Consider the following 22,161-nt stretch of genomic DNA (forward strand, 5'->3'; position numbering starts at 1 on the left):
TGTAAATCTGAGCTTTCTGGATAATGGGTTTCCAGATAACAGATATCATACCTGTATAATGGCAATAGGGCAATGCCAGTTACCAACCACTGATCTCTGAGGAAGCGATCTATACCCTATGAACTTGCTACCTCATACCATATTTGCCTCTTTTATTTTCATTTTTACTTGATCATTATATTAAAAGGGAGATATTGCACTGTACAACCCTTTTAGTGCATTTTAGAGGAACACTGCAACAAAACCAATCCATTGGATCCCTTCGAAGTTCTTTGGGCTCCAGCCCAGTCAAGAATCTTGCACCCCTTATTCAGCAGTTGTAGCACCTCTGCATATTTGAAGCTGCCAACATAGTGTACAAATTAGGAATGCCCCATTTAAGGGCGGGGGTAATACAAAATTATTTCAGGCACAAATTTGAAGGGTGAGGTGGGCAGAACAACAGGAGATCATAGAATAATACAGCAAATACATTGCTGGTAAATGTGTGCCAACAGTAGCAATCCTAGAGGGGGGCGGGCCCTGGTGCGTGATGCACGTCCCACATTTTCAATGGCGCGCGGGCTGCCGGGGGGGCCCTGAGGGGGTGCGAGCCCTGGCCCGCTCGCACCCCCTGCTCCCCCAGTAGTTCCGCAATTGTGTGCCAACAGCTAAGCCAGTGAAATACCAAACCCTGGGGCTGAATTTCTAACAGAAGCTACATTTTACTACACCATTACCTGTAGCAACCAGTCACCTATGTGCTTGCATCTTCTCACTTGTGTGCTGTTCACCTTTAAATTAACTATTTAGTATGATGTAGAGTGAGATGCTGAGACAATTTGCAATTATACAAAATATTCATGTTTTATTATTTGTGATTTTTGAGTTATTTAGCAGCTCTCCAGTTTGCAACCCGGTTGTTAAGGTCCATAGCAACCATTGATTTGAATACGAGACTGGAATATGAATAGGAGAGGCTTGAATAGAAAGAGGAGTAATACAAAGTAGCAATAACAATAAATCTTTAGCCTGACAGAGCATTTGTTTTTTTTTACAGGGGGTCAGCGACCCCCCATTTGGAAAGAGTCATTAGCAAAGGGCAAATACATAAAAAAAAAAAATAATGAAGAACAAGTGAAATGATGCTTAGAATAAGCAATTCTATATATATACTAAACTCTATAGTTAATATAGGTATGGGTATATAGAATTTTAATTAAAAGTAGGGAGGGGTGTGTGTATGGATGCTGGGTTTTCATTTGGAGGGGTTGAACTTGATGGACTTCGTCTTTTTTCAACCCAATTTAACTATGTAACTATATAGAAATTGCTGATGGGTTGCTACTGGCAACTGCACCTTCTGCATTGCTCTATAACTATCCAGGAACCATGCCGTATTGATTGATTAACTACACTCTACAATCCTACCGGGCTTGAGAGGTAGAGCTTTTGGGTATACTCTAAAGCAAGCGTCACCCGGCGCTTGCTTCTTCCGGGGGAAGTGGCTGAGCTTAGTGCAGACTACTTCCTGGTTCTTCTGCCGCACAGCCTGCTGGGATCGTCTAATCCCCCGTACCATGGGCAGTGGTGTAAGGTACAGTGAGTTGCACATGTTCTGGTTATTGGTGGGCCGCTATGGAAGTCTATCGGGCACTTCTCGCCTCCAACATAACGCGCCCAGTGTGATTATTAAGGCGCTAGTTAAAAGTCTTGTGATATCCCGCGGGCTGCAGGGTGTTGCTCAGAAACGTCCCACCCATTTGTTTTTCATAATGAGAGATTCGAAGCAGCTTTCCTGTTTACACTAATTCAAACTATGTAATTGCATTTCAGATTAGTCTTTGTTTAACCCTCTCTGGTTTCTTGGTTCAAATCTTGGAAACAGTTCTTCTCAAATCAGGTTCTTGGCAGATTTGTTAACTGGCTACATAGTTTCAGGAGTCAGAAGCAGTAGTGCAGGTTTGTTAATAGACTACATAGTTTCAGGAGTCAGAAGCAGTAGTGCAGGATTGTTAATCGGCTACATAGTTTCAGGAGTCAGAGGCAGTAGTGCAGGTTTGTTAATCTGCTACATAGTTTCAGAAGTCAGAGGCAGTAGTGAAGGTTTGTTAATCGGCTACATAGTTTCAGGAGTCAGAGGCAGTAGTGCAGGTTTGTTAATCAACTACATAGTTTCAGGAGTCAGAAGCAGTAGTGCAGGTTTGTTAATCGGCTACATAGTTTCAGGAGTCAGAAGCAGTAGTGCAGGTTTGTTAATCGGCTACATAGTTTCAGGAGTCAGAGGCAGTACTGCAGGTTTGTTAATCGGCTACATAGTTTCAGGAGTCAGAAGCAGTAGTGCAGGTTTGTTAATCGGCTACATAGTTTCAGGAGTCAGAAGCAGTACTGCAGGTTTGTTAATCGGCTACATAGTTTCAGGAGTCAGAGGCAGTAGTGCAGGTTTGTTAATCGGATAAATAGTTTCAGGAGTCAGAAGCAGTAGTGCAGGTTTGTTAACCGGCTACATAGTTTTAGGAGTCAGAAGCAGCAGTGCAGAGAATATAAGCAGCCAGATAAACACTGCTTCCAATTGCATCTTCTGTTGTATTGACATTCACTTTGACATAATGGAAAGTGTTTGACTGCAAGTTAGAATTACTTTTTCTTTGTGTTTTGCTGGTTTCAGGCAGCAGTCCCCTTTAACTACTGTCTATGAAAGCTATAGAAATACTGGAGCTTTGGGGAGAGACATGTAGGTATGAGGCCAACTTTGCCCCATGGTTCACTCTCAAGTTAACTTTTAGTATGTTATACAATGGCTAATTCTCTAAACAACTTTTCAATTGGTCTTCGTTTTTTATCGTTTTTGAATAATTTGCCTTCTCTTTGCTCTTTCCAGCTTTCAAATGGGGTCACTGACAACATCTAAAAAACCTGCTCTGTAAGGATAGAAATTGACTGTTAATGCTACTTTTTATTACTGCTCTTTCTATTCAGGCCTCTCCTATACAGATTCCAGTCTCTTATTCATATAATGCATGGTCACCAGGATAATTTGGATCCCAGCAACCAGAGCCGGATTAACATAGCAGGCACCCTCTAGTCCCGCTGTCGTTGGTCACCCCCATCCTCTTCTTTTTGTTCACCCAGATTTTCATCGTCGGGACCAGAGTAATGGGGATTGGCGCACGGGAAATTTAAAAGGCTATTGTATCTCCTGCACATCCCCAGTGTTTCTGAACCAATGTGGGTGTGGTTAGGCAGCATGCCGCCCCCCTAAAATCCTGCCGCCCTAGGCCAGGGCCTTGATGGCCTTTCACAAATCCAGGCCTGCTAGCAACTAGATCACTGAATTTGCAAACTGGAGAGCTGCTGAATAAAAAGATAAATAACTCAAAAACTCAAAAAAATGAAAACCAATTGCAAATTATCTCAGAATATCACCCTCCACATCATACTAGAAGTTATCTCAAAGGTGAACGACCCCTTAAGGAGTGCTGTGACCATATACATGTATGTGGCTGCAAGCTGAGTGCTTTATATAGGTCTTGGAACGCTAGACCTAATATATTATATTTTACAACTGGGAGTATGGCTTTTTTTAAAGTGGACCTGTCACCCAGCCACAAAAATCTGTATAATAAAAGTCCTTTTCAAATTAAACATGAAATCCAATTCCTATTTTTTATTAAAGCATTCATAGCTGTTGTAAGCTCATTTAAAAATCTCAGCTGTCAATCAAATATTGTCTGCCACTCCTCTATGCCACGGGCATAGAGGCGGGACAAACAATTACTTTCACTTTCCATTCAGCACTTCCTAAATGTCACTGCTCTCCACATATTCCCCCGTTCTCTTTACCATTTAAATCTGTAGCCAGGGCATGGGGTTGGACATCAGGTCCCCCATTCTGGTGCACAAACAAGATTCTGAGATGATACAAGGCTTGTCTTAATAACAGTGTGCACAAAATGGCTGCTGCCTGCTTGCTATAATTTTGAAATCCCAGACTGAAGGAAACAAGATTCAAATAATTTATATACTGTAATTAAAGTTAATTTTGCTTGACTAATGTGATAAAAAGGATTTTGAATAATTGTTTTTTGGTGACGGGTCCCCTTTAAGTAATATACATGTTTTAGCATTTGGGGTCTCTGTTGACTTATTGCACAGTACAGAGGGCCCAATGAACTACCTTTTCTGCTAGTAGCTTGTGTTTGAGGACTGTACTGCTCACAACAACTATGCTGACGGCTGCCTCTGCTGTTTGCTTGAAGGTGGGTTAGGTGGGATGTCAGGGAATCCCTGGGTATAGTAAAAGGAAAGGAACAGTAAGTGTAATACAAATATAATGCAGTAAACACTACTAATAATAAGCTGCTGTGTAGCGATGAGGGCAGCCAATCAGGGAGAACGGCTCAGGTTACACAGCAGATAAGCTCTGTAGAACATAATGGTGTTATCTGTTATCCACTATTGAACCTGTGCCATATAGACTTTATTAAATTTCTGCTTTTGCTACACAGCAGCTCGTTTGTATGAACTATGAACAGATAAAACCCGCGCAGGGAAACTGCACATGATATTTTCATTACTTTAAAACACTTTTTTTTGGTGTTACTGTTCCCTCCACTTGAAGTTATATTGCTGTCAAGCCCTTATGTTCTACTGTAGGTTAGACCAGCCCTTTAGTGCTCTCTGTCATTATCCCATTTTCTTCATTCCAGGTTGTAGTTTTCGTGTATCCCATGTCTGTGCCATGATGCCATTACGCAGCAACGCAGCGTCGGGAATACCAAACAGCAAGGTCAAGTACTCCAAGCTTTCGGCTACAGATGACGGATACATAGACTTGCAGGTGAGGTTAACCCACTTCAGAAATTCATAACATATGGTCCCCATGCTGTTTAGAGTGGGTCTTTAAATGAAGGAAAGCTACCGAAGCAGTTTGCCACTAGATTAGCCACAATAGTGTAAGCTATAACACTATATTTATTCTGCAGAATGCTTTACCATACCTGAGTAAAAAGCTCTGTTTGTTTAGGATAGCAGCTGCCATATTAGCTAGGTGTGACATCACTTTCTGCCTGAGACTCTCCCTGCTCACTTATCGCTCTGGGCTCAGATTACAGCAGGGGGGGAGGGAGAACAAACTGAGCATGCCCAAGTCCAGGAGGTTTATGCTGAAAACAGGAAGTGTAATACAGAAGCCCATGTGTACACAATAGAAGAAGGAAAGAAATGCTGTGTTTCTTTTGACAGAGGACTCAGAGCAGCATTACTTTGAGGATTTACTAGTGTATTTATATAGACCTTTCTGATAAAGCTTACTTAATTTTAGCCTTTCTTTCTCCTTTAAAGGTAGCCCCTAGTGATTCCAATCGCTACTTGGGTAACATTTGGAGACTTTACTATACTGTGCATGTGCAAGTCTAAAGCGGGCCATAGACGTGCAGATTTCATTCTCATGTACGACGAACGATCGTTTGTTGCAATCTAACGACCTACAACTAACCGTTCGTATGAAATAAAGTACTTAAAATAACAAATCAGATGTTCTAACCATGAACTGACAGACAGCAATCGTAAGGAAGTTATGTCCCGGAAATAGTAGTGACAGTCACCCATGGATATTGTCAGATAGGCAATACATGCAGAGATATTAACGTTAGCCGACAGAAATCTTCTAACCTGTCTGATCGACTAAACGACCAATCTCCATGGTATGAAAAATGTCGGGACGATCCACACACAGTCCAAAGATTGTACAAACCATCGTTCCATACGACATTATCTTTGGATCTATGGCCAACTTTAGTTAGCAAGTCCAAGTTAAACTAGTAGGTAAACAGTATAGCTGTGTCTTTTGTATTTGCTTTTTTTATTAAGCCAGTGGCTTTTTAAAACCATTAGGCGGGTGTGCAATGAGTCTGTGACCACAAAATACATATAGTCAACTACAAGAGTCCTCTGCACTCAACCCATTATCAATATATTTAAGACAGAGACATTTTGTGCATACTGCTACTAAAAAATGCCTTACCCTTTAAACAACACAGGGATTGTTTGTCCATATATTGCAATATATTTAAGATGGCCAACTACGTCAAAGTCATCCCATATCTGGCCAGTCGTACGCTTAATTTTCATCTGATTCATTAAGAATTCAATTGCTTAATTATACATTTTACAAAGGGACTAAGTTTTACCTGCAACTTACTTGCTGCTTTCAAAGTAAAACTCCCAAACTTGGCTGCCCTTTTATTAGACACCAGTGGGATCACCTGACTATAGCTGGGAGGGGTGGGAGCTACAACATGGAGCTGGTCACTGCTCCTGTATAACTATAACAAACAAAGGAAAGTTGTGCTCACCACTAATTTTTAAAACCATTAGGCGGGGGTTCAATGAGGGTGTGACCACAAAATACATATAGACAAATACAAGAGTCCTCTGCACTCAACCCATTATCAATATATTTAAGACAGCGAAATTTTGTGCATACTGAAAATGTGAACTTGAGTGTATGCATTTACTGCTGTGGATAGGAATTGTCAGATGGTCCCTGACTGCTGAGCAGGGAAACAATCATATTTATGAACCGTCTCTGACAGTATCTGACAACCGTTTCCCTGTGACGCTAAATTCCACTGCGACGCCTTGCAGACTCACTCGTTGCTGGGACGTGATGCGGATTGCGTCACTGGACTCTCCGATTGGCCCCATTTGAATTTGTATCGGCTGTCTTGCGGTTATAAATAGATGTGCAATGTCGGCTCTCCCCTTAAGCCCGTGACTGAACGGGTGAAACGCGCGTCAGGCGCAATTTTAGTTTTCGGTTAGGCAGGCGTCGGATAGGGACAACGCAATTAGCTGGGGAGAACGGATCGGGAGGGCACTTCTTGAGGGTGAAGGGGTTGGTCATTGGACGATCTGTGGGGCGAAGAACTTGCTAACAACATTCTGATAATTTTGGTTAATTTACAACCACTTGCCACTCAGGCTGCTTTTTAGGCCTCGATACCTCAATCACCCTGCATGGTGATTGTAGACCTGAAGGGAGGGATCCTAAGGTGGGAGAAGGGGTGGCCTGTGGGGAATTGATACCTCTGTAATATGAATAATCGTCAAGAAATTGAAAAGATTGATTGTTTTGCTCCAACCAACAGTCACTCTCAGGTGACTTTATCCCTCCTACCCCTGGCTTATCAGTCAATCAGCCTCCTGCCTAACCAATATTTTAATATTGCTATCTAGACATAATTTTACTGGTCATATTAAAAGTTAAGTTTTAATAATTACTTCGATCGTATGTTTACAACACATGGATGGGAAGGTGCAATGTGAAGGGTCATTTCTTTTTCTTCCTTTTGTATTATTAACTATTATCTGACCTTGCACACCATCCTTTATTTTGGATGGATGGTGCTCCCCAACTCCTAATCTATTTCACATTTGTTGGATTAGGCTTGTGGTGCAGTAAGTTCATGTTTATGTTTAGTATACAAAATACAGTATTTCTAGCCTTATTCTATTTTAGACTTTACTTCCCCTTTAAAGGAATTGTTCACCTTTGAGTTTACTTTTAGTATGATGTAGAGAGTGATATTCTGAGGCAATTTGCAATTGGTTTTAATTTTGTATTACAGGTATGGGATCCGTTATCCGGAAACCCGTTATCCAGACAGCTCCAAACTATGGAATGGCAGTCTTCCATAGACTCCATTTTATCGAAATATTTAAAAAACTTTTAAAAATGATTGGCTTTTTTCCTGTAATCTTAAAACCGTAGCTTGCACTCTATCCAAACAAAATTATAAGTATTTAATGTTTATGTGATTGTATAGTAGACTTAAGGTGGCCATAGACGTAACAATTACGACCTTTCTTGGAAAAGATCTTTCCAAGAAAGATCGTTTGTTTCAATACACATGTGTAGAGCAGAATCATCAGATATACAGGTAGAAACAATAGAATTCTACCTGTATCTGACAATTCAGCACTAACAATGGGCAATGTTTGGGTGCCTTCAAAGGCACCCAACCAAAATTTTCTGTCCAGCCCGATTAACGACCCGACCGATATCCAAGTATTTTCTCTTTCCGACCGATATCCAAGTATTTTCTCTTTTTCCACCATACATGCACGAATATCGAATTATCTGTGCGTCTATGGCCACCTTTAAGGTATGAAAATCCAGATTACAGAAAGATCCTTTATCTGGAAAACTCCAGGTCCTAATCATTCGGGATAACAGGTTCCATACCTGTATTTTTGTTTTTTGAGCTTTTTAGTGAGCAGCTCTACAGTTTGCAAGTTCAGCAAAATGGTTGATGGGGTCCTTATTATCCTAGCAACCATGCATTGATATGAATAAGAAACTGGAATATGAAGCCGGAATAGAAAGATGAGTAATAAAAAGTAGCAATAACAATTCATTTGTAGCCTTACAGAGCATTTATTTTTTTAGATGGGGTCAGCCACCCCCATTTGAAAGCTGGAAAGAGTCAGAAGAAGAAGGCAAATAATTACAAAACGATACAAAATAAATAATGAAGACCAATCAAAAAGTTGCTTAGAATTCTCTATCATACTAAAGGTTAACGTACAGTGCTACGCAATATGTTGGCACTATATAAATACATGTTAATAATAACGTAAAGGTGGACCAACCCTTTTTAAAAGCAGCTATTTTAGGCTGTAAAAGGATTATATTCAAAAGATGTAATTTGTCACCTTTCCAGACAATAATAATGTGCAGTGCTTGGCTGCTCACAGTGTTCTGAGCTGATCAGCTGAATGGTGTTTTATGAGCGGCTCTTGGCATCACACAGTGTGCTGTACAGGAGGAATGATGCAGATGCAAGGAAAATGCTCGTCTGCAGTTCTAGCAATGACAAAGCAAAAGATGTTGCTTTCTGATAGCTGATGCAGTTTTCCATGATTGCCAGTGGTTTGAGAGTAGCAGGAGGAAAAAGGAGTCGGCAACATGAAGGATTGCGTGCTGTGCAGCTTTATACATGTAGTAGGATTCTTTATCATATTGCATGTTTAAAGGGCATGTAAAGTCTAAAATAGAATAAGGCCAGAAATGCTGTATTTTGTATACTAAATATAAACATGAACTTACTGCACCACAAGCCTAATCAAACAAATAATTTATGCTTTCAAAGTTGGCTACAGGGGGTCACCATCTTGTAACTTTGTTATACATCTTTGCAAGACTAAGACTAAGTGCACATGCTCAGTGTGGTCTGGGCTGCTTAGGGATCGTCATAAACAAAGCTGCTTGAGTTCTGCATGGCTGGGAAGTAAGACGGGGCTCCCCCTGCTGTTCATAAGTATGATTGTTTCCCTGCTCAGCAGTTAGGGACCATCTGACAATTCCTATCCACAGCAGTAAATGAAGGGAGAATTTCACTGCATACAGTCAGGTTTCTTATAAAAACAGTACACATTTTTTAATTAAAGTATATTGGAGATAGGTTTCTTTTTCATTAAAGAAAGTAAAAATGGGATTTTATTTTTTTGCCTTTACATGCCCTTTAACAAATTTTGATCTGGAAGCCAGAGTTCTCCTTTAGCATCCATTTACAGTAAACTGTGTGTGTGTGGGGGGTCTTACAAAATTTGAACAAGCAACGGTTATGAAATAAAAGGCTAATGTCATATAAATCACAAGGAATTCAATAACAAAGAGAAGAGTGACTGAATAGAGAAAAACATCCACCGTTGCGTCTGTGTTACTCCCCATTGACCTTGATGGGCAATGACCTGACACAGTAGGTGGTTATCAGCACAGACAATGCTCAGATATATGTTTTGAGGCTCAGTGCTGTACAGTATCCAACTGATCAGCCAGATGGGCAGATACTGTACATTGGGCCAAACAAGGTATGGCCAACCTTCACATGTTCCATTTAGGCCACCTGCTTGAATGACTGGAACAGTAGAGTGACTGCCACTCCTCAGCTGCCGATGCACCATGCACTGGCCGACAGTTTAACAGCACATGACATATTCAAGCCAACCACATCGACGCTCTATATACACATGTATATACATAGGCATACAGACACATAACCTCCAGCAACAAACAACAACCGTAGAATGTGTCCTACTGAAGAGCTCAGTGACTTTCAGAGTGGCACCATTGTATGTTGTGTTCAGTTGCTGGTCTGCTACAGTTGCCCGTCAATAGTAAGTGATGTGATTGAGAAGCAGATACATCTCAGTACAGCGAAAGTTCAGCCTTGAAATGTTAGGCCACACAAACTCACAGAAAGGGACTACCAAGTGCTAGGGCCACTGTTGCATTGAGCAATTCTGTACTTCCTACTTGTGACAAACACTTGGGGAAGGACCTTTCAAAACAAAGTTGTTAAATTTGACGGGCTTGTACAATTGCTGAGTATGGCTTTTTTTAAAAAAAAATATTTTTTAATAAAATCATGAGATTAAAATATATATTCAACATGGCAAAATAAATATTTCTCTAGCTTCTGGCATCGTCATCAAAAGGAGTGCAGGGGTGTTTTATTTAGTAGGAGGTAGTGATGTGCGGGCTGGCCCAAAACCCACGGGAACCACAGGTTTACATACAGGTCAGGTAGGTTTGGGCTGATGTCTGCACAAGATTGCCAGGTCGTGGGTGGTTTTGGGTCAAGCTCCTCCTTTTGCTCTCCCTACCCACAACCTTACTGTGCCAGCTTCCACTTCCAGTTGGCATATTTTATAGACTCGCACCTATGTACCCCGACTCCGGACAGGGGGGGCAGTGATGCGACGTCACAGGGTTTGGCCAATCACCATTTCTGTCCTGTACAGATTTCCTTCTTTGGAAAACTGAACAGACCCTCCAAAACCGGGCTGTCCGGGTCAAGACCAGACAGGTGGCAACCCTAGGTTGGGTGCTGTTGGTGAAGGGGCATGTTAGGGTCGGGTGCAAATCGACTTTTTGTTGACCCACACATCACTATATGTGTTATGAGGGGTGTACTTAGTAGCCAAAACTTCATGTGTTCAGGGATCCTGTGTCTTCTGTTTGCTCTTTGGGGAAAACACAAAACAGCATGCAGGCTGCTGAGTCCACTGTTGAATTGGTATAAATAATTTGCCGATAGTCTGCTTGTTGCCCAGTGTTCCCAATTAGACTATGGCAGACAGTTGTATCAGAGCTGCAGGGAGAGGAGGGGAAGACTGTCCGTTAATGATTTAAACTGATTAAACACAACTTCTGTAGTCTGTAGAGAATGATTTACTCTCTCCCCACTGTGTAAACACAGGAGCATAGGACACAGCCTGGCAACACATCTGTCTGTTAGGACACACAGGCAGATTCGGGGGGATAAGTCGCCCTGGCGACAAATCGCCTCTTCCTCGGGGCAACAATCATTATAGCCGGTGGGAAGGCAGTTCGGGGAGATTGTTGCCCCGAAGAAGAGGCGATTTGTCGCCAGGGCAACTAATGTCCCTGAATCTGCCTGTGTGTCCTTACCCTTACATTAAACTATGACCCTGCTACTTCTGCCAGGCCCCCATGCCAGGAGGTAGAATGTTTTGGATCTAGTACAGGGAATGTTAATGGCATTTGATATACCCTGTTTATCTTCAACATACTAAACTGCATGTCTTTTTCTTAATTTCATTATGGTTCCCCTTTTAATAAAGAATTCCAATGCAAATACCTGTCAAATTTAAGATCAGTTAGCCTGTGCAGTGGTATGCGGTGAAAACAAACCCCATCCTAGAGAATGGGTCTAATGGGGCACCCGACCTGCTTGTATCTGATCAGACGTGCTATTGCTACATTCCCTAACCACTGGGTGCTAACATCATAAACCTAGATGCGACAAATATAGGTGTCAATAAGGTGTCAAATAAAGCAGAGAATTCTACTTGAGACCTGCATCAGCCATTCCTTCCTACAACCAGCATTTTTGTTGGTCACCTGTGGGTATCAGAACTGCTATAGGTCTCTGCCACATTGTGATTAAATGAATTTAAACAATTCACCCATCACATTGCAGCATTCATTGGGAAGTATATTACAAGGATCTGTTATTCAGAATGCTCAGGGCCTGAGGTGTTCCCTGATAAGGGATCTTTCTGTAATTTAGATCTCCATACCTTAAGTCTGCTTAAAATCATTTAAACATTAATCAAACCCAATAGAATTATTTTGCCATTAATATGGATTAATTAAATCTTGGTTAGAATCAGGGTTACAGTTATATTATTACAGAGAAAAGGAGAATGATTTTTTTTAAAAATTGGATCCTGTAGTTTGCTTTCTGGATAAGGGGTTTATTAATCTAGTCTTAGATTTTAAAAATAATTTTAACTACCATATATACCTACTGCGTGGCTGGTTTTGTGTTAAATTTTCTAGTAAAGGAACAGTAACACCAAATATTGAAAGTGTTTTAAAGTAATTCAAATATAATTTATTGTTGCCCTGCACTGGTAAAAAGGGTTTGTTTTCTTTAGAAACATTTCTATAGTTTATATAAATAAGCTGCTGTGTAGCCATGGGGGCAGCCATTCAAAGGAGAAAATGCTCAGGTATATAGCAGATAAAAGATAAACTCTGTAGAATATAATGGTGTTCTACAGAGCATATCTGCTATCTAACCTGTGCCATTTAGCCATGTTTCAATTGCATCCATTGCTACGCAGCAGCTTAGTCATGTTTCTGAAGCAAACAGATCAGTTTTTACCAATGCAGGGCAACAGTACTGCATATTTTAATTGATTAAAAACACTCAATTTTTGGTTTTACTGTTCCTTTAACATACAGAGTTCCAACAAAACCACTACAACCTGCAGGTAAGAGGCAAATGAGATGCCAATATTTTGAGAGGTAATGTACCTTAAGCTGGTTCCCTTCCTCTAGTTACAGCACAGCAATGAGCTGGTAGAAAATACAGACCTAAATAAATAAAAGATTGATTGTGTCTCTTTAGTCTTCTGATCAACAATACAGTGTATACATATCACCTCTTAGGATAGAAGTGATCCAGAGTATCTCAGGAAATATCAGACATGATCAGTAATTGTAAGCATCTTTCTTTTTAATTTTGGTGCTGTAGGCAGAATTTAAAGGGGTTGTTCACCTTCCAAACATATACTGTGAATATAAATGAATTTAGTTACAACAGCGCCACATGCTGTTTTTTTTCTGACCATTCTGAGCACCAAGTAGTCAAGGAAGTTGTCTTGAGCAAGAAAGAGGCTGCTCTGATGTTCTTCTGCATCGAAAGATACGAGAACGTTTTCTAATTGTTTTCCTAAGCAGAAGAACATCAGAGCAGCCTCTTTCTTGCTCCTGACAACTTCCTTGACTACTTGGTGCTCAGAATGGTCAGAAAATAACCAGCAAGTGGCGCTGTTGTAATTAAATTCATTCATATTAACAGTACATGTATCCCTTAAAATCTTGGAATTAAAAATAAATAATGAATGTACATTGCAAAAGTGCTTAGAATATCCCCCTCATCTGTTTTACATTCTCTTATTTTCAAGGTTTACTTATCCTTTAAAGTTTAATGTCCCTGTCTCTGGTGTTTGTCTGGCAGCTCAGTAATTCTAAACTGTTAAATTTTTGGAACATTTAGTTGATACATTTCTCAGCAGCGTCTCTGGAATATTAGAAACTATTGTATCAATTCTAAGAGCTGTAATGAAGCCCAGGGATTCTGCTCAGCGGGGACAAAGATAAGAAATGCTATAATGTAAATGATAATAGTACAAAGACAACATAGTAAGCGGGCACATTTATTAGGGTTCGAGTTGTGTTTTCCCAGAAAATTTGAGTTTTCAAGTTTTTGGCTTTCTGCGAAAATATATGCTCATTTTAAATTGGATTCCAGGAACAGGTTTCAAAATTCCGCACTGTGTTGCATCACCTTTTCTGTTAACCACACTCTGTAACCATTTAGGAACTGTGGAGACCAGTTGCTGTCATTTTGAAAGTGAAATGTTGTCCCATTCTTGCTGCTCAACAGTCTGGGGTCTTTTTCATCATATTTCTTTCTTTCATAATGCCCCAAGTGTGTTTACTGTGTGACAGGTCTGGACTGCAGACAGTTCCCCAACTTTTTTGGGAACGGCTTTTATACATTTTCTATGTCTATCTGTATATGGGATTCTGTAAAACATGGCTGCTTGCACTAGGCGCTCCCTCCCGCATGTCCTAGTGCTTAGGGGCCAATTTGTTTTTTAAAGAAACTACTGTTACTCCCAACCGGAGTGTGGGTTCTATTAGCCTGCATATATTTTAGGGCAACGGGTGCCCCTTAAAGGGGAAGGAAACCTAGTTGGTGCAAATACCCTCCCCCCCTCCTGTGTGTTGCCCACCCTCCCTCCTCCCCCCTGGCCTACCCGTCCCGCTTGGCAAATGCCCCTAACTTGTTACTTACCCTTCTGCGCAGGTCCAGTCCAGGGAGTTTACAGACAACATCTTCTTCCACGCGATCTTCTTCCTGCTTTGAACGGTGTTTTGGCGCATGCGCAGTAGGAGCATTTCGCCGGTACAGATCTACTGCCAGGGGCGTAACTATAGAGGAAGCAGACCCTGCGGCTGCAGGGGGGCCCAGGAGGTATAGGGGCCCCATGATGCTCTAGTTCATATACAATTTCAAAAAATATTGATAAAATAGAACAACCTCCGGATATGTTGGGGGCCCTAAAATTAATTTGCTGTGGGGCCCAGTAACATCTAGTTATGCCACTGTCTACTGCGCATGCGCCAAAAGTCACGATGTACTTTTGGCGCATGCGCAGTAGATCGTACCGGCGAAATGCTCGTACTGCGCATGCGCCGGTCAAAGTAGGAAGAAGATCGCGTGGAAGAAGATGTCGTCTTTGAACTCCCTGGACTGGACCTGCGCAGAAGAGTAAGTAACAAGTTAGGGGCATTTGCCCAGCGAGACGGGTAGGCCAGGGGGGAGGAGGGAGGGTGGGCAACACACGGGAGGGGGGAAGGGTTTTTGCGCCAACTGGGTTTCCTTACCCTTTAATGTATGTGGCTAGAGTGTTTAACCTGCAGGTAGATTTCCCTGATGACATGCAGGAAATTGAGTGTTAGTTTATTGAATGGGTTGTTTACCTTTGAGTTAACTTTTAGTATGATGTAGAGCGGGGATCCCCAACTTTTTTTTTTTTTTTACCTGTGAGCCAGATTCAAATGTAAAACAAGTTGGGGAGCAACACAAGCATGAAAAAAGGTTCCTGGGGTGCCAAATAAGGGCTGTGATTGGCTATTTGGTAGTTCCTATGTGGACTGGCAGCCTACAGGAGACTGTTTGGCAGTACACCTTGTTTTTATATAACCAAAACTTCTCTCCAAGCCTGGAATTCAAAAATAAGCACTTGCTTTGAGGTCACTGAGTGAGAGTAACATCCAAGGGGTTGGAGAGCAACATGTTGCTTGTGAGCCACTGGTTGGGGATCAGTGATGTAGAGACTGATAGTCTGAGACAATTTGCAATTGGTTTTCATGTTTTATTATTTGTGGTTATTGAGTTATTTTGCTTTTTATTCAATTGCTCTCCAGTTTGCAATTCAGCAATCTGGTCGCTAAGGTCCAAGTTACCCTAGCAACCATGCATTGATTTAAATAGAAGACTGGAATACAAATAGGAAAGGGCCAGAATGATTAATAAAAAAAAAACGCAATAACTGTACATTTGTAGCCTTACAAAGCAATTGTTTTCTAGATGGGGGTCAGTGACCCCCACTGGAAAGAGTCAGAAGAAGGCAGATAATTAAAAAAACATAAAAAATAAATAATGAAGACCAATTAAAATGTTTCTTAGAATTGGCCATTCTATAACAAACTAGACGTTAACTAAAAGGTGAACTACCTCACCATCTATGTGCTACGCCCTGGGTCTGCTACATAATAATTGACTAAAATAATAGTACACACTAAAGTTTACAGGTGTTTCATTCTAACTTGTTGAGTTTTTTTTCTCATTATTCTTTCTGGTTCCCCATAATATGAAATTACAAATGTTTCCATTTTCTTTCTTATACAGTTTAAGAAGAGCCCTCCAAAAATCCCATACAAAGCCATTGCTCTGGCAACAGTGCTTTTCTTAATTGGTACCTTACTCATTGTGATTGGATCTCTGCTTTTAACCGGATACATCAGCCCAGGGGTAAGTGTTCTGTATTTTATAAGATGCTCAGATTTTTCTATTTATACTGGGCCCGAATAGGAACAGTGTCAGTCACAGTGGATATTGTTGGCTATAGACCAGTGATGTTGATATAATAGAAGGACCGACTGCATGAACTTTATCAGATATGTTCAGGAAAAGCCAATGGCTAAACTTTGTTCTGCATGTTGTTATTCCGGCAAGTGATACCTTTCAGCAGTTAGGGGATTATGGGAGTTGTAGTTTTATTAGACAGATTGCATAAGCATTATACAAGTTATCACTGAAATACCATTTTCTTTTCTACTGTACTCAGTCTTTTTAACAGTCATTATTATTTAATATAATGTCTCTTTAAAGTGGTTGTTCACCTTTTAATTAACTGTTAGTATGACGTAGAGAGTGATATTCTGAGACAATTTTTAAGTTATTTATCTTTTTATTCAGCAGCTCTGCAGTTTCAGCACTCTGGTTGCTAGGGTCCAAATTACCATATCAACCATGCATTTTTGAATAAGAGACTGGAATATAAATATTAGAGGGAAAGATGCTTAAAGGAGACATTTTGTGTAAAAAAATAAGCATGTATCAGTGTGTTATACTCCTTTAGATATAGAAGAATTGTGCTTTAAAAAGTAGTGTTTCTGGCTGATTTATTGGATATTTCTGTAAAAACCCTTATAATGCCTCCCTTCTCTTCCACTTCCTGATCCCTGAATTCCCAGGCTGTGTAGGGGAGCCATCGAAACTCAGCTCACTGCATTGTAGGACAGGAACCAATCAGCAGCTAGCAGGACCTAATAGGGAACTGAAGCCTGTCTGTGCTTGTCACTGCAGGGCTGTGATTGGCTGCCCCCCTCTTAGGGCTCTTACTCGCGAGCGGTTGTAGCTGCGCTCCCCTGCGTTCCGTTTTTCTGCGTTCAGCCGCAGGGGTGCGCAGGAATAGATGCATTAGGTTTTTTTCAATGGGGCTGTACTCACACAGGCGCGTGTAGGCGCCGAACGCAGGTTGAGATGCAACATGCTGCATTTTTCCTGCATTCGGCACCTACACGCGCCTGTGTGAGTACAGCCCCATTGAAAAAAGCTAAATGCGTCTATTCCTGCGCTCCCCTGCGGCTGAACGCAGAAAAACGGAACGCTGGGGAGCGCAGCTACAACCGCTCGTGAGTAAGAGCCCTTACTGTGTTTCTGGCAGGGACCGTTAGGACACGCCCACCCCTCATCTGAAACAGGGACCAGTGAACATCGACAGTATAGGGAGCTTCAATAAAGGGGCTAATTTTAAAGATGTTTTTTTAGCACCATGTAAAAGCAACACCATATATTGCTTATAATTGCCTACAGAATTAGGATATTTTTCATTTATCCTATATGTCTCCTTTAAAGATGTTACTATTCCTTTAATAAAAAGTAGCAGTCACAATACACTTGTAGTCTTAAAGAGCTTTTGTTTTAAATAAATGGGGTCAGTGACCCTGTTTGAAAGCTGGAATGGGTCAGAAGAAGATGGCAAATAATTCACAAAAAAATAAATAATGAAGACCATTTGAAAAGTTGTTTAGAAGTGGCGATTCTATAACATACTAATAGTTAACTTAAAAGCGAACCACCTTTTTGAATGGATATCACAGCATATTGGTTATATTACATCTTTTTAATTTGATTTTTGTGCTTCATTCAGGGAAATGAACGAGCAATCCCAGTCCTGATCATCGGCATACTGGTATTTCTTCCTGGTTTCTATCACCTCCGCATTGCGTACTATGCCTCCAAAGGGTATCGGGGTTACTCCTACGATGATATTCCAGATTTTGATGACTGAGAAGACAACGTACATTTTGTGGATTAGGACATTGCAGAGCCCGGTAGGAGTAGACCTACTGTAGGAAAGAACAGTTAATGCAGAGGATACATATTGCATAGGTCTAAGGATTTCTTTGTATGCTACAACATGAGGGTTCCTTTCCCCCACTGATATCAGGCCCTGCAATTATTATTTTTTAAGAATCATAGCAAAATAAACAGGTTGTGGAGTAAATGGCACGAGCCAATCAACTGGCAGGAGGTTTCTTCCTCAAACTTAACATAGTTCTGTACAAAAATGCTTGGAAAAGTTTCAAATGAATAATGGTATATATGTCGAAATGATTATTCTGGCATACTAATTGCTATGTAAATCAATTGCAAATGCAGTTTTATTATGTTTTTAAGGCGGAAAAATACCCTGTGTAAAAGGTAAATGTTGTGTGGACAGGACATCCCTTATTTGCTAAATCCCCTTTGATTTATTCTGTACTGTAAAAATGTACAGCCGTGCTTATAGCATAGCACTTTATAAATAAAGATACAGTATATGATTCATGTGTTTATTTCACTGGAACGTCACCATCTACTGGTCAAAAATAGCTTTTGTGATTTGGGGAATGCCTTAGGTGAGGCAATCAGTTTCTCTTTGGTAAAGTAATGTCTTTCCTCCTTCGAATTTATACACCACTCAAAGGCAAGGGGCTATATGACTCAGGGAAGGGGAAAGCACCTGTTGTACCTGGATAATGGAAACACCAATCATATTTATGGATACCATGAGCAAAAGGTTATTTGCAGGCTTAAAGGGGTGGTTGATCCTTAAAAGGGAACTATTGCGAAAATTTTAATTTAAAGGGATCCTGTCATCGGAAAATGTTTTATTCAAAATGCATCAGTTAATAGTGCTATTCCAGCAGAATTCTTCACTGAAATCCCTTTCTCAAAAGAGCAAACAGATTTTTTTATACTCAATTTTGAAATCTGACATGGGGCTAGACATTTTGTCAATTTCCCAGCTGCTCCTGGTCATGTGACTTGTGCCTGCACTTTAGGAGAGAAATGCTTTCTGGCAGGCTGCTGTTTTTCCTTCTCAATGTAACTGAATGTGTCTCAGTGGGACATGGGTTTTTACTATTGAGTGTTGTTCTTAGATCTACCAGACAGCTGTTATCTTGTGCTAAGGTCCCCATAGACGCGACGATTCTTCTTGCCGAACGACCGATTTTAGGGAAGCCTGACCAATCCATCGAAATTATCGTGCGGTTAGTGGTATTCAAACGATCGTACATCTTACGATTTTTCGGCCGACATCTGTCTGGAAATTGATCGGCCAGGTCAAAAAATCTTTGTCGGTCCCAGTGCAATCTCTCTATGTTTGCAGGGCCAAGCAGGCAGCTCCCCTTTGTTTTCCTGGTAAATTGGTCTTTTTAGTTGATGGTAGATTCGTACGATCGTACGATCGTTCTGAGAAGATCGTGGTCTCACGATCAGGATCTGATCTTTTAAAAATCTCAGCATCTATGGCCAGCTTTAGGGAGCTGTTATCTGGTTACCTTCCCATTGTTCTTTTGTTTGGCTGCTGGGGGGGGGGGAAGGGAGGGGGGTGATATCACTCCAACTTGCAGTACAGCAGTAAAGAGTGATTGAAGTTTATCAGAGCACAAGTCACATGACTGGGGCAGCTGGGAAATTGACAATATGTCCCCATGCCATAGCCCCATGTCAGATTTCAAAATTGAATATAAAAAAATCTGTTTGCTCTTTTGAGAAACGGATTTCAGTGCAGAATTCTGCTGGAGCAGCACTATTAACTGATTCATTTTGGAAAAAAAAAACAGTATCCCTTTAATATAAGCTTCATCAGACTGAAATATGAAACTTTTTAAATATAATCAATTAAATATTCTGCATCATTTCTGAAATAATCAAGTTTACCTTCAGCATCTGCTTCTCTTCATTCTGTCTTCTTGCAGCAGTTGATATATTGGATCTAACTGTCAATAAATATCTGACACCCAACTGCAGCATGAAGACAGAACAAAGAGGGATCGTAAAGATAAACTTGATTATTTTAGAAACGCTACTGAATTTTTAATTGAATGTTTCTTATTTCTGTATGTTGAAGCTTGTATAAAATTTTCATTTTCGCAATAGTTCCCCTTAAAGTTAGTATGTTATAGAATGGTTAATTCTAAGCAACTTTTCAATTGGTCTTCATTTTTCTTTTTTTTTATAGTTTTTGTATTATTTGCCTTATTCTTATTTCCAATTTTAAAATGGGGGTCACTGACCCCTCTGTAAGGCTACAAATGTATTGTTTCTGCTACTTTTTTAATACAGATTGAAACATGCCATACAGTCATGAATGAGGTTACATATTTAATTAGAGTAGGTTTGCACACATTCATCAACCTACCCCAATGGTTAAGGTCACACACTAATCATCAAAACCCCCTAGACATTGAAGGAGTTATACCCCCCAACTACTCCCAGTATCACCCAAGACTGCATCAAATAGAGACAACACCACTAAAGGATTCCTCCCCTCCAACTCTTCTGACATAGTTATTGCTACTTTTAATTACTCATCTTTCTATGCAGGCCTCTCCTATTCATACTCCAGTGTCTTATTCAAATCAATGCATGGTTGCTATGGTAAATTGGACCATAGCAACCAGACTGCTGAGATTGCAAACCGGAGAGCTGCTGAATAAAAAGCTAAAACACCCAGAAACCACAAATAATAAAACATGGAATCCAATTACAAATTGTCTCAGAATATCGCTCTCTACATCATACTAAAAGTGAATTTAAATATGAACAACCCACTTTTTTTATTGCCTTTTAAGAAGAATTATTTAAAAGTATGTATTCTGTTATAAATACATTCCTGAAGTTAAATTCCTATACCTTTAATGAAATAATGAAATGTAATTATGCCTTTAATAAAATGTAATAATTTCTTTTAGGCTCCAAATTCCTAATCTTTCTGCTCAACTCATTAAACTTTTAAGATTAACCACTATGTAATTCTCTTAGTTATTTGGTGAAGTTGCTTCTGCTTCCCCCCCACAGGATAATGTAGTTTTTTTTTTTTTATTGAAACTACCCTCGAAAAAACTTTTTTCAACCTCTTATAAATAACCCCGTTAGTGCAAGGGCATTAAATGGATTGCATCAAGACGCACATCACTTGTATCCATATTAGTGTGCCCACATGAGAACATACACTTGATGGTAAAACACTGCAAAGTAAAGGTGGCCATAGACGCACAGATAATATCGTACGAAACAAATTTTCGTCTGATATTTGTTGCATGTATGGTGGAAAAAGAGCCGACAGATATCGGCAGAAGACTTGGATATCGGTCGGCTCGTCGATCGGGCTGGACGGAAAATTTTGATCGGGTGCCTTTGAAGGGACCCAAACATCGCCCATTGTTAGTGCTGAATCGTCCGATACAGGTAGAATTCTATTGTTTCTTCCCGTATATCTACTTGTATATCTGACGATTCAGCTCTACACGTGTGTATTGAAACGAACGATCTTTCTTGGAAAGATCTTTTCCAAGAAAGATCGTAAGTGTTACGTCGATGGCCACCTTAACAGTGGTACAGTCAGCTAATGCAGTAGGGGATGTAACACTGGTCAGGTAATACATAAGACAATTTATAAGGCTCTAGAAAAAAATAAAAATGATTCATTGAAATGAACACAAAAATGATTTGGGCCAACCGGTCTGTGTTTCGGTACAAGCTGTCATTTTAATTGGCGATCACTAACCGGTTTCTTAGGAAACAAAAACACTGACTTGCCATATTCCGAGGCTTAAATGTTCCTGCTGGGGCATGTTATGAAAATTGCAGATTTAATTCCAGTAGCAATTTGCTTTTATAAGGAACTAGGATATGCGTGTCTAGTGCTTAATGAACAAGCCCAGCTGTTTTTTCTTTTCAGCTAAAACTCAGAAGCAAATATTTACCGGTAGTGTATGCAAACAAAGTTATTCATGGTTTTAAGGCGAGGTTAAGCCTTTTATATATATATATATATATTATATGCCCCTTTAATTGCATTATCATACGCCCTAAAGGAGCATCTGTATCCCAGGACCCAATGCACAGTTGGGCAGTTTGGTTGTTGGTCACCAAGTTTGGCCGCATTACCTCCTATCAGAGGTTCCACAGCTGTTATAATTGACCAGAAACAAGGGAACGGAAAGCCAAC

At 40.4% G+C, this 22,161-nt stretch overlaps 1 protein-coding gene across 1 annotated transcript; it reads left to right on the forward strand.

Annotated features, from left to right (window-relative positions):
* The first annotated feature begins 1,532 nt into the window (after nucleotides 1-1,532).
* On the forward strand, nucleotides 1,533-18,484 carry tmem230.L (transmembrane protein 230 L homeolog). Its single transcript, NM_001092683.1, is given in 4 exon segments — nucleotides 1,533-1,576; nucleotides 4,689-4,819; nucleotides 16,002-16,124; nucleotides 17,809-18,484. Coding segments are annotated over 3 exon segments (363 nt in total). The 5' UTR covers nucleotides 1,533-1,576; nucleotides 4,689-4,720; the 3' UTR covers nucleotides 17,950-18,484.
* The last annotated feature ends 3,677 nt before the right edge of the window (nucleotides 18,485-22,161 follow it).

This window comes from Xenopus laevis, chromosome 3L (genome assembly GCF_017654675.1).
Source record: "Xenopus laevis strain J_2021 chromosome 3L, Xenopus_laevis_v10.1, whole genome shotgun sequence".
Taxonomy (NCBI): domain Eukaryota; kingdom Metazoa; phylum Chordata; class Amphibia; order Anura; family Pipidae; genus Xenopus; species Xenopus laevis.